The 14,281-nt window shown below is 38.9% G+C and overlaps 1 protein-coding gene across 1 annotated transcript in view; it reads left to right on the top strand.

Annotated features, from left to right (window-relative positions):
- Positions 1 to 14,003: 14,003 nt before the first annotated feature.
- Positions 14,004 to 14,281, top strand: part of XEG113 (xyloglucanase 113) — a 61,603-nt gene continuing 61,325 nt past the window's right edge. Inside the window, exon 1 of the mRNA XM_089981020.1 lies at positions 14,004 to 14,271. Coding sequence (XP_089837146.1) covers positions 14,130 to 14,271 — 142 coding nt within the window. The 5' untranslated portion in view covers positions 14,004 to 14,129. The remainder of the gene's footprint in view (positions 14,272 to 14,281) is intronic.

The following is a 14,281-nucleotide window of genomic DNA, read 5'->3' as shown; positions in this document are numbered from 1 at the left end:
TAATGAGGATATGCAACCGAAGAAGATGTAAAATTGGACCGAAGAAAGGATGCAAAAGAGGGATACGTGGGGTTATTCACTTGGATCTTACTCTCTGAGGCAACTGATTCGATCAGAATCTCACCCACCTTTATAAGGCCTCGCCTCAATAACGGTAGGGGGGAGTAAAGCCATGAACCGACTTTCAAGACTAAATTATATCAAACAAAACTCAAATCTCAAGATCAAATGACCGATCGATCAGAGAGAGAACCAAATGTGAAGATGGAACATTGTTGTGATCCCTTTTCCCTTAAAAAAAATGAACGAAATACAGATGTAACAGAAACTAAACAACGAGTGTAACTTAAAATCAGGAAGAAATACAAAGATAATACATATTAAAACAATAGTAGAATTGGATATGAGATGAATTAGATGCAACGGGGTGATTCGAATCCTCTCATCATCAGACATGGGAAATCGGGTGATCCACGTATAATCAGAGAGAAGAAAAAAAAAAGTCGTTGGGATCTATATAACATATGTGAAGGGGAAACACTTGAAAATAAATAAATGATAATAAATAAATAAAAAGCATACGCAGAGGACACCAATTGACCCTATGTAGTTCAATACGTGAAAGAAGCATGGATCTAGCATATGAGATATTTAAGAATATCTATACATAATTCCCAGATAACAGGAGAAGGAGATGAAAACAGAAAACTAAATATAAGTAAAAAAAAGAAAAGAAAAATCCGATATGAGCAACATAATGGGACAAACGAACAAATAGAATTTTGAGAATAATCAAAATACAAAGCCCAAAGGACATCAGAGTGTTGCTCGATGTTATTCAAAATCTGATGTCATTCAAAATAAGAAACAAAAAATGTAAAGATGACTAAAGCAAATAGCAGAAGAGAACAAGAAATCAGTTAATAAAACGAAGCAGAGAAAATTAGGCGTAAATAGATTTTCAACCGAAAAATCAGAGAAATCTGATAAACACAAAGCAAGATGTTAGAATGAATCTTCTGATTGTTGTTGCACGAGGTGGGTTGATGCTTGCACAGGCAACATCAACACCACCAAGGGTGCATAGATGGTATGAATCGAAACAGGTAAAAAAAAACTAAAGAAAAGGAAAGAACGAAGGAGAGAAAAACTTACCGGATGGTTAATCGAAGCGGGAGAGGGCTTCAGCTATTGTGATGAAAATTTCTTTGATCGGCCAAAAGAGGAGAAAGGATCAGAGATCAGGGGAAGAGACCGAGAAAGCTTCAAGAATTGCTGGATGGCGAGATATGGATCATGGAAATGGCGGAAGGGAAATGGATGAAAAATGGATTGTAATAGACGACAATGGAGAGGTAGGAGACGGATCTCCTCTCCCTCCTGCGTGCTTTCCTTTTAAAGAGCAAAGGGAGGTTTCGAGAGGGAGACTGTTGGAGATGGAAGGCCATTGATCAGGAGAGAGGCGATGGAGGGTGCGAACGGGAGTGGTCGTTGCAGTTTTTCTCGAATTCCCAAGAGAGGTCTCCTTTTCAGAACTTTTCTAAAAAAACGTTTTTATTTTCAAAAGGAGGTTTCAAGAGAGGGTTTTAACAAAACAGTTTTCAAAAAAAGTTTCAATTGCATATTTTTCTAAATTTTTGGAAATTTTCTATTGTTTTCTTTTTTCGATTTTCTTATTTTTTTGTTATTTTCTTTAAATTTTAAACATATTTTTGTATTTTTGAAAACAAAACTCTAAAAACTAAGAAAATTAATACTAATTTTACAAAATTTCAAAATATTCATAAAATAAAGGTTTTTCTGAAAAATCAGGGTTATCTTGGGAATTTTTTTTTTAGAAGACTGGGTTTGGATCCAGGTTTTGAGAGAATATTCGAGTTTTAAGCCTCAAATCAAGGAAAATAATGTGATGGATCCAAACGGATACCAGACGAACCGTTCAAGCTATTTAAAACTATTTTTGGTATTTTCTGTAAATTTAATTTAAAATTGGATAACGAGACTCAGATTTGGATCTGGACAATGGATCCGAATTCGAAATCACGTCACACATATAAAATGAACTTAATTTTAGTAAAACTTGAGAAATGAACTGGAATTTATTTTTAAAAGTGGCTCAATTGCTCAGAAAATGATATCAGGGGGCAAAAAGGGAATATTTAAAAGATTTTGAAAAATTTGGGGTGTTCACAGATGCCCCTCTTTCCTCTGTATGGGGTCGGTCCTAACTCGGTCAACGCTTCCTATGTTTTGATAATCACTCTTTGTTGTTTTAAGCTTACACAACGGATCCTACTTGTTCCCCGCAGCTCGAGCCCTACATCTTTTACACTCGTAGGCACACGCTACGTCGCAACCTCCTAAGGTAGGGGAAAGTTGCACGAGGACTTTGAATGAATTAAATAAAGATTTAGAAAATTGAGATAATGCCAGATGATACTTATATGAGTCGTGATTTACTATTCCTTGCTTATCTTTATATCCCTGAAATTATATGCTTCATGTAGCCGACATATTTTGTGTGCTTATTTAGTTATGTAGTTAGTTCTTGTCATTAATTAACTTCACTTGCTTCTTGTCGTTGCACTGCATATGATTAGATTTACTATTATATTTTTGTTCTAGCTGCCGCCCTCAGGCAAGCCTTGCGGGGCATGCAGGTGCGCGTACCATATTTCATGCCTTTCAGAAAGGTGTGAATTTGTGTACAGGCACTACAAGCTCGAGAAGAGGATCTTCTTTGTGCAAGGTCCGACTTCTCGAGCATAAAATCCTGCTTATAAAGCTTGTATTCCATCTATGTGTTGCTAGATGCAACTAATTATACCCCGAGTCAGTTATTCAGAAGGAATAATTTGATTCACGATGATCCCAAGACTTGTTTGAGATTTACTATTTCATAGCGATTGAGCATGCCAACTATATTACTGCTTTTAAGTCATACAAAACACTATGTGGGGTTATCCTTCAAGAAACCCATGACCTGCTGTCATCGTCGAACTTTTTTGACAGGTATGGTATGTTCACTACAATGAGTAGTATGAGAGGTCGTTGAACACCTCAAGTTGTGCAATAAGCACTATGTTGAAATAAATAAAGATAATGACGTTCGCCTCCACAAGCCAAATACTCAAAGAGCTATGCATAACAAGATTGAACCAAATAAAGTGCAACATATTGAATATTTTCTTTTTATCGTAGTTGTACTTTAAAAAAGGTATAACCATACTTTTAGATAAGTACGTCGTGCTAGTGTTACGATGCTTGGGATGATATGGTTGTGGCAACCTCAATGCGTGCAAATAATACAATATTGAGATCACATAAATAGTGATGATTCACCTTCACATGCAAGATGCTTGAGTTGGTTGAAAGACCAAAGCATGCAGAATGGGTCTTCAGTTAACTAACACCTAACATACTCATTCGAACCGCTGACTCCCGTTAAAAGAGAGGATGAGAAGGTACAAAAACTTTAATGGACAGTCCATTAATGGCAGTTACGGGCAAATGACTCAGTTTTTTCAATCATCGGAGTTAGGGAAAATGGGCTATAAAAGATAGCTTTTAGGTACTTTCGCAAAAGTTGGATGCATCCATTGGAACAAGTGACCTTTAGTGAATTCTCTCTCAGTCACCGACCGTCCCCTTAGGAGCAAACTCAACTAGCTATTCGAGGTATTGAAAATACATGGCATAATAGACCTCCAAACTAGTATCAATTGTTTATAAGATTCGTGCCTTGCACATACCCGCAAGGCCAGCTAATATCGAAACATAAATTATCTCGTTTTCATTACTAGTTGAATTGTTCATGCCTGTTGTAGCATTACACTTATTAGTTAAACTACTTATGTAGTTCTTTACTTGTATTAATTAGCTAATTGTGCTAGTTAACTGCATATAATGTTACTTATATCTTGTGTTGTCTATTTCCTTCAGTTTAGATGTTCTTTGCACATGTTGCTTATATTTAATTTATCATAATTATAAATACTACTACTGCTTTCAATGAAATAAACTGCTTAGCTTGTGATATACTACTTTATTTATTCTACATTGTCTATTTATGCACCTACCAGTTTGTTATGAAACTGACCCATTTCATGGGCAGATGGCAAGTAAGACTTTACAGACGATCGATAGTGCAATGCAACATGGCTTGAGATCACCCTCTTTCTGCTGGCGTCGTGACTAGTCCTGGTGGATAAGGTTGGTTTGTAAGCTAACGTGCCTAAAATTGTTAACTTATTTTCCTTTCTAAAAAGAATTTACTTTCACTAACGTCATTAAAACCAAACCCTAAAATTTGAAAGGTTTTCTCTAAATGTTTTCAAAATTTATAAGTTGAAATTTTGGGGCGTTACAACTTGGTATTAGAGCAATTCAGAAAAAGGTGAATCTTAACCGTCGAGCATCCCATCGTGCTATAAGTCTTTTATGTTTGATTTGCATGCTTAAACTAAAATTAATATCCTTGCTTTGTTCGTCTGCTGGTCCAAATGGTAGTCACGGTGGGGGCACATATGGGATGCATAGCCGCTCAGGCGGGCGTTACAACTTGGTATTAGAGCAATTCAGAAAAAGGTGAATCTTAACCGTCGAGCATCCCATCATGCTATAAGTCTTTTGTGTTTGATTTGCATGTCCAAATGGTAGTCACGGTGGGGGCACATATGGGATGCATGGCCGCTCAGTCGGGGGTAGGGGTCTTGTCCTGTAAAGAGGCAGATATTTATCTTTGTCAAACTTTTAGGCTAGCATGCCACCCCCACCCACGTCCACTGATACTTGGGTTTTTGGTAAATGCTTCATAATATATATAAATGATGTTTTATCTCTATGTTCATTAAAAAACTTAACTTACGCATCCTTCGGTGCGAATAAAGGATAATACAAAGCACAAATGGCGATTCGTCTGGTGAATGGTCTGAGCAATGAGGATTCATTATGAATTCCCTTGGTACTTTGGCAGATGTGATTCGAAGACAAGTTTGCCCACAGTGGAACCCGACTCCCTTTACAGAGATGACCCCAATCATGACTTACGAAAAGTTTCTAAAGCTTGATCCTCCACCCTTCACGGATAAGGTTGACCCAGACATGGCTGAAAGTTTGGTCAAGAAGGTGGAGCGAGTGTTCTAAGTTTTGACTGTTCCTAATGATAAAAAGACCATGTTTGGGTCCTTTCGACTGAAGGACAATGCACGCGCTCAAGTGGTGGGACACGACTCGAGACGTGCAATTCCTGGGTGCTGAGGTGATTCCTTGGAAGACCTTCAAGATAGCTTTTCTAGGGAACTACTTCCCTCCTCATGAGAGGAAAAAAGAAGAAGGTGGAATTTCTGGAGTTGTGTCAGGGCAGCTTAAGTTTGGGCAAGTACGTCGTCAGGTTCCAGCAGTTGGAGCGCTACTGTCTCAATTTGTTTGGGGATGACCGCGAGCGGGCTCAGAAGTTTATTCATGCATTAAAGAAGGGGCTCAGACACCGGGTTTTGACCAGTATACCCTCAACTTTTTCTATAGCAGTTGCAATATCCACTCTATTAAATGATGATTAGAAGCGAGTTAAGGGTGAACAAGATAGAAGGTATAGTGAGAATGGTGGAAACAACGAGCGACAACATACTGACAATAAAATGTAGAGGCCTCCATTCAAGAAGCAAATTGATGATGGAGGAATTGAGCCACAAAAATTGTCAAAGAGATATGTCTAAAGTGCAACTATGTTCATCCTGGACAATTGTGCCCTCAAGACACTGGTGGTTTTCTATATTGTGGTAAGATGGGGCATTATGCTAGAAATTATTGCAAGAAGGTAGCAAATTGACAATGACAAACCACAATTGAAGGTCAACAACAACAATAACCATAAAAAGAAGGGTCTGGCTATGTTTATTCCACCATGACCGAACAAATAGAGGATCGCGATTAGAAACTCAAAATGTCTTAGGTTAAGACCGTTTGTGATTCAGTGCAAATTTTGTTAAGCAAAAGTTATTAATAAAATCATGCATGAATTTGATCAATCGAATTATTAGCCTAGAACTATTCCCAAAAACTTATTATGAGTTGTCTTGATTATTTTAAAAGAGCATATATGTTTGGGATCGCTCACACATATGGTGCATTCTCATTAACACTGATTAGATAAGAACAAAATCTTAAAGAATAATCTTTAAATAAAATTTTGCAGACGAAATTCTTTTAAGAAGGGTAGGATATAAAGCCCATGAAAAAAAACCAAACCTGGGTCAGGGTCGGGGTCGAACCCAACCTGGGCCCTTTAGGTTAAAACACGGAAGGGCGAGGGTTCCTTTAAACCCTCTTTATGCTCCCTATGCACCATACTCCCCTTTACGAAAAGGAAAACCCTTTAAGGGTTTTCCGAAATTCACTCCCTCCCCCCCCCCCCCCCGTGTTTTAAAAACATGAGAGGGAAGAGGGGGGGGGGGGGGGGGGCTCACCGCGCGGCCTCTCCTCTTCCCTCCCTCCACTCTCCCCATCTTCTCTCCTCGTCTCTTGTTCTCAGCGTGCGATCAAACCCCGACACCTCCTCCCTCTTGTTTTGATCAACTCTGTTGTCGCCATCGCCGATGACCTCGAAGGTATGCCCTCCCTCTCTTCTCTTTTGTTCTTCTTCTTTCACTTCTTCTTCTCTTTCCTTTGTGCTCGTTAGGAGGCCAGCGAACCCCTGTCGTGCTTTCTCCTCTCAGTTTGTTGGGAGGTTGGTGGCCCCCTGTCGTGGCCACCCCCTCTTCCTCTTTGGCTATCTGAGAGTTGACAGGAGGCTAGTGGCCCCCTGTCGTGCTCTCCCCCTTATCTCCCTTTCTTATGCGTACATTAGGACACTGACAGGAGGCCCACAACTCCCTTTCATGCCTCCTCTCTCTGCATATATTGGGAGGTCAACAGAAGGTCGACGACCCTCTACTACACCTCCCCTCTCTCTCTCTGCGTTCATCGGAAGGCCGAAAGGAGGCTCGCGACCCCTTGTCGTGCCTTCCCTTGCTCCCTTTGTTTGCGAGAGGGCCGACAGATGGGCGGTGGCCCCTGTCGTGCCATCCCTTCTCTCTGTTCCTCCCTCCCTTTCTGTTGCCAGTAGACAGGGGCTCGCCCCTTGTTGCCTCATGGATTTTTGGCAGGCAGGGGCTCGCCCCCTGCCACCTCTAGGATCCCAACAGGCAGGGGTGATGCCCTTGTCGCCTTCTATTTTTGGCAGGCAGGGGTGACGCCCCTGCCGCCTCTCTGTTTGCGGTAGACAAGGGCTCGCCCCCTACCGCCTCTCTAATTTTTGCAGGCAGAGGCACGCCCCTGCCACCTTTCTTTTTTGATCGACAGGCAGGGGCGATGCCTCTGCTTGATTCTCCTTGTTTGGTAGGGCAATTAGTGCACACCACCATGTGTCAGGATATTGCAAGTTCAAAACCCTATGTTATGTCATATTGGGGTCACCTTTTGGTTTAGTCGAGTAGGAGCCACTCATGTTGCCCCTATTTCCTCTGCATGGGGTTAGTCCCAACTCGGTCAACACTTCCTATGTTTTGATAATTACTCTTTGTTGTTTTCAGCTTACACGATGGATCCTGCTCGTGCCTCGCAACTCGAGCCCTACAACTTCTACACTTGTAGGCACACGCAGCGTCGCAACCTCCCGAGGTAGGAGAAAGTTGCACGAGGACTTTAAATGAATTAAATAAATATTTAGGAAATTGAGATAATGATAGAGGATATTTATATGACTCGTGATTTACTGTTCCTTGCTTGTCTTCATATCCCTAAAATTATATGCTTTCTATAGCCGATATATTTTGCGTGCTTATTTAGTTTTGTAGTTAGTTCCTATCGTTAATTTTCTCCACTTGCTTCTTGTTGCCATTGCACTACATATGATTAGATTTGCTATTACATTTCTATTCTAGTTGCCGCCCTTAGGCAAGCCTGGCGGGGTGTGCAAATGCGCGTACCATATGCGAGGCGCGCAGATGTACATACCATATTTCATGCCTTTTGAAAAGGTATAAAATTGTGTACAGATGCTACAAACTCGAGATGAGGATCTTCCTTGTGTAAAGCTTGACTTCTCGAGCACAAAATCCTGTTTGTAAAATTTGTGTTTCATCTCTATGTTTCTAGATGTAACTAATTATAACCCGAGTCACTTACTCGGAAGGAATGATTGGATCCACGACGATCCCAAGACTTGTTTGAGATTTTCTGTTTCGTAGTGATTGAGCATGTCAAGTATATTACTGCTTTTAAGTCATACGAAACACTGTGTGTGGTTATCCTTCAAAAAATCCATGACCTATTGTCATCGCCAGACCTTTTTTGATAAGTACAATATGTTTACTATAATGAGTTGTATGAGAGGTCATTGAGCACCTAGAGTTGTGTAATAAGCACTCTGTTGAAATAAATAAAGATAATGACATTCGCCTCTACAGGCCAAATGATCAAAGAGCTAGGCGTGTCAAGATTGAACCAGATGAAGTGCAACATATTAAATATTTCTCTTTCGTCATAGTCGTACTTTCAGAAAGGTACGACCATACTTTTAGACAAGTACATCACACTGGTGTTACGATGCTTGGGATGATGAGGTTGTGGCAACCTCGATGCGTGCAAATAACACAATATTGAGATCACATAAATGGTGATGATTCGCCTTCATAGACAAGATACTCAAGTTGGTTGAAAGATCGGAGCATGCAGAATGAGACTTCAGTTAACTAACACCTAACATACCCATTTGAACCGCTGACTCTCGTCAAAAGAGAGGATAAAAAGGTATAAAACTCTGATGGACATGTCATTAATGACAATTACGGGTAAAAGACTCAGCTTTCTCAGTCATCGAAGTTAGGAGAAATGAGCTACAAAAGATAGCTTTAAGGCACTTCTGCAGAAGTTGGATGCATCCATTGGAACAAGTGGCCTTTGGGGAATTCTCTATCGATCACCGACCGTCCCCTTAGGAGCGGACTCAACTAGCTATTTGGGGTATTGAAAATACATGGCATGATAGACCCCTGAACTAGTCTCAATTATTTCTATGATTTATGCCTTGTGGGTACCCACAAGGCCAACTAATATCAAAACATAAATTAACTCATTCTCATTGCTGGTTGAATTGTTCATGCCTGTTGTGGCATTACACTTGTTAGTTAAACTAGTTATGTAGTTCTTTACTTGTATTAATTAGCTAATTGTGCTAGTTAACTGTACATAATGTTACTTACATCTTGTGTTGTCTCTTTATTTTAGTTTAGATGTTCTTTGCATATGTTGCTCAGATTTAACTTCTTACAATTACAAATGCTACTATTGCTTTCAATAAAATATAATGTTCAGCTTGTGATGTCCTACTTTATTTATTCTACATTATTTATTTGTGCACCTATCAGTTTGTTATAAAATTGATCAATTTCATGGGCAGGTGGCAAGTTAGACTTTACAAACGGCCGATGGCATGATGCAACATGGTTCGAGATCACCCTCTTTCTGTTGGCGTCCTGACTATTCTTATTGGATAATGTTGGTTTGTAAGCTAACGTGCCCAGAATTATCAACTTGTTTTCCTTTCTAAAAAGAGATTACTTTCGCTGACGTCTTTAAAACCAAACCCTGAAATTTGAAAGGTTTTCTCTAAATGTTTTCAAAATTTACAAGTTAAAATTTTGGGGCATTACAATGTGAGCCAAAGGTTCCAAAGAACTAGTGTGGTGTCACATGTGCATAGGTTATGTAAAGTGACTATGCTGCAAGACATGAACGATACACATGCACACAAGTTTGCACAAGACTAGGCATGTGGTTGAAATAGACCAGTGAGGTGTTGCAAGGGAACCAACTTATAAAATTGATATACATACATATAACCAAAATAAATGCAACTAGTTTTAAGGCATCGAGGCATATATTGCTTGACTGATATATATATATATATATATATATATATATATATATATATATATATATATATATATATATATATATATATATACCAAAGCACACTGAATGAGTTAATATAAATAAGCTAATAAAAAAATTTGAAACTACTCTGAGTTGATAGTATGGGGCTCATGCCAATAAGGCAAAGTGGTATGTTAACCTGTATGAGTACATGAGCTCTTGGGCCATTGGGTGTCATATTAGTTGGGCACATGCGAGGTAATATAATAAACTCTTTGATAATAATAAAAACAATGGATAACCCATTCAAACTTGGGCTTAACTTAGAGATGGTAAGTGGTATAAACTCTGAGGATTTTTGTGTTGTTATGCTTTGACTGACAATGACTCGTTTGGTCTCCAGTCCTTGAAGTTATAGGGCTGGACTATCAATTTGTCCTGGGTAGTAGATCCATATTCTTCTGCAAAAGTTAGAGATGCATCATATTTTTGTCTGTCCTTTAAAGGTTTCTATCAATTATTACACTGTCCTCTTTGGATTTCAGTTTTGGTTAGTCACTCGGGTTATTATAATACATAGTATAATAAACCCCAAATGAAGATTAATAATTCTACATCAACACACAATTTGAACTATATGACATAGATACATCCCACCAAATGAAGATTAATAAATAGAACTATATGACTCACAATTTGAAATTGGCAACTATAGTATTCAACCTAAAGATATGATGACACTACTCATGCAAAAACAATTTTGAAGTGTTCACATATCATAAGAGTCTTAAGTATCTATTCTCATAGAAGGACCTGAACATGCAGGACTAAAGTTTATAAAGAACTATGAGTATACAATCTTCTATCATCCAGAAAAGATAAATATTGTAGTGGACTCTATTAGCTGCAAGGCAAGTGGCACTTTGACTAGTCTAGTTAGGAAATGATGGAGGTCATTGGAAGATTTTGTTGATTGAAAGCCCTTCACATAAGAGTATGGGGCTATAAGATTAATCAGTTTGACAGTCCAACCTGAAATCCTTATGAGGATTATAGCAGGATAGAAGGAGGACCTTCAATACGAAAGCATAAGGCACTCACTCAACAAGAGAACTCTTATTTTAGACTTAAAGATGATGGTAGTATATGAATGTAGGAATAACTTTGGGTTCCAAACAACCTTAAGTTGAGGAAATAATTGCTAGATGAAGCTCATAAGACTAAGTACACCATACACTCAAGAAGTACAAAAATGTTTAAGGACTTACAATAAGGGTATTAGTGAAACGACATAAAGCGAGAAGTCACAAGGTAAGCTGAGTGAATAGTTTTTTGAGTGTTTATTTTATGGATCCATTACTTTTCATGCCTTAATATAACATTATATCTTGACTTGAATTGCCAGATATGTCTCAAAGTGCCTGACTTGTCATTAGATCAAGATCGAGCATCAAATACTTGACAAAAAGTTACAACAGACGGAGATCTCATAATAGAAATGAAAAGATATTACTATGAATTTTATGGTGGGTTTACCCAAAACTCACGGGCAAGACAACACTATTTGGGTAATAGTAGACAAACTTACCAAATCAAGCATACTTTTTGCCCATTTAGATCAACCAGTGTCTTGAGAGCCTAATTGACTTATACATTAGAGAAATAGTTTGATTACATAAAGTACCGGTCTCAATCATATATGATCGTGACCCAGGCTTTATCTCTAATTTTTTGAGGCAACTACAACAGTCCTTGGGTACAAAGTTGAATCTGAGTACCGCTTTTCATCCTTGAATCGATGATCAGTCAAAGAGGACCATACAAACTCTGAAAGATATGTTGCGAGCTTTTATGCTAGAGTAGAAGGGTGATTGCGATAATCATGTGGTACTGACCAAGTTCACGTACATCAACTATCATGTGAGTTTTGAGATGATCCTTTCGAGGCTCTGTATGGATGACCCTACAGATTACTAGTGAATTGGGATGAGATTGGTGAGCAAACTATGAAATAATTGATCGTATTTCAACACTATACACAGTAGGTGTAGATGATAAGAGATAGACAACTTACAGTCAATAAAAGAGATGTGGATAAAAGATGTAGAGAACTCATTTTTTACGTGAGAGATTATGTCCTTGTAAAGGTGTTTCCAACCAAGAGTGTGCTCTGGATTGAAAAAAAAATTGAGTCCTAGATATGTAGGTTTGTTTGAGATCTTGGAAAAGATTGGTGAAGCAACGTACTATGTAGCGCTACCTCCTCAATACACACAAACACACAATGTATTCCACGTATTCGTGCTGAGAAAGTATGTTTACAATCTGTCTCATGTGATCCGGTATGAGAATGTGGATATTCGAGAAGACTTAAGCATATAGAAATATTAGATCGAAAGTGTGGAAAAATCCTTTCCCTCCCACACATTTTTTGGAGAAAACCCAATTGTGAAGGATTTCAAAAAAATGAGAAAAGAGAAGAGAAGATTATTCCCTCCCTCTTACATGATTTTGGACGATCCCATTAATAGGGAAGGGCCCAAGTGGATTAAATTTTAGAATAAAAACTTAACCATGGGAAAAAGGAAACTCTCAAAAGTTCTCATTTTTCCTTTGACCATTGAGTCAAACTCTATATACAAGAGACCCTTGCAGACACCTCTTATCCCTCTTTAATTTTATTTTATTCTCTCTCCTTTCTCTCGCTCTCTGTTATCTTTCTTTCCTCGCAACCTTAGTGTGAGATAGAATTATCATGGAGCTGCTGGACATTAGTACCGTCGCCAGGGAGATTTAATTCATGTTTATTTAGTACTGAAATATGCCATGATGTTGTGAACGCTCTACTGTGGTTATTTACATGTTTTGAGTTATAAGTGCATGAAATTAATTGACATATCTTGTTCAGTTAATGATATCATGTTAAAAATTATTTGCATATGTTCAAAAAGATATTTGATCATGCATCCTTGGTGCACCAGTCACAAGATTCACCCAAGTTTGACCCACGTTTCTTATACATTTTTAGGTCAAGAGTAAACTAAATGGAGTGCCAAGTGGCACCAAGAATCATTAATTTTATGTTTTCAAGATGTTATATGGACATTTAATTTATTTCAAAATCATTTTGTAAACAATTTATTTATTTGATACATGAATTATGGATGAATGATATTGAATTGAATTCCTGGAACTCGTCCAAGATTTTTACACAAAAAGCAAAACATTGTTTTCACTGTGTTTCTTTTTAAAAAAAAGTTTGATTATATTTGAGGTTTAAAATTTTATAATGTATTAAATGAGAAATGAGTGTCTTTTATACCCAAGGGGTTTGGCGTAGTGGGATGAGGCCTACTTCGTTTGATGGGGCAATCTAGGTTCAAATCCAATGGGCATCACCCCCATGTGTATGCTGAAGCTTGGCGACACCCTGGTGTCGAGGGGTAAGCTCTCGACATGAATAGAGACCGTTAGTCTGAGTTAGTGCAGCTAGGTCTCTGCACTGAGGGCTGTTTCTCCGAGTAAAAAGAAAAGAAAAGAAAAGAAAAGAAACGAGTGTCTTTTTTTGTTCGACCGGAGATGAAATAAGTGTTTACGAAGGAACAAGACCCATGTGTAGGTATGGTTAAAAAGAGTGTTCTTTCACTCACTTCTTTTACAGCACAGTTAAATAAAACAGTGGAAAAGAATACCTGGGGTCAAAGAGTAAGCTCTCAAAGTTTTACACAGACATGGACAGAAGTAGTACAAGTCAGGTCAGCTAGCTCTCTAATACTAGGATGATTTCTCTGAGTAAAAAAAAGAAATGAAAGTGTTTATGAAATGCCGAGTCACCAACGGGGGGGGGGGGGGGGGGGGCTTCGCTAGTCTGGTAGGTGCAGCTATTTGCAACGTTGGAGGTTCAAAACCCAATGGTAAAGTTGTATATCTCTGGTAGGGGTCCGCCTAACCCCCAGCTTGACTTTTTAAAACAAAAAGGAATGCCAAGACGCATATGTTAAAGAGTGGTCAGTGGGTTGACCTTGTCATTGGCTTGAAGGGCACATGCCAACTTCCATGGTATCCGGGTCACTCCCATTATTTTAACTGTTTATCAGAGAGGGATAGACCGGTTACGTTTAGTGGGAACATCGAGATTCTCTCTCTCTGATCCCCTGACGATGGCTCTGCTATAGCCTTCTGGAGAATTACAGAAGAAAAAGAGGGGGGGAAATATGGCTCTGTACCCGGTGCGGGAGCTGGCCAGCATGAAGCCTCTCTTCATCGGCATCCAAGTGACGGTGCTCGTCGCCATTCTCTTTACCACCATCTACGTCGGCAAGCCAGTCTACTCCGTGTTCTGGTCCCCGAAATCCGGTTCGTCTTG

The sequence above is a fragment of the Nuphar pumila genome, chromosome 11 (genome assembly GCF_984573655.1).
Source record: "Nuphar pumila chromosome 11, dmNupPumi1.hap1.1, whole genome shotgun sequence".
NCBI lineage: Eukaryota > Viridiplantae > Streptophyta > Magnoliopsida > Nymphaeales > Nymphaeaceae > Nuphar > Nuphar pumila.
The sequence above is the reverse complement of the archived record's forward strand: the minus strand, read 5'-3'. Positions and strand labels throughout refer to the sequence as shown.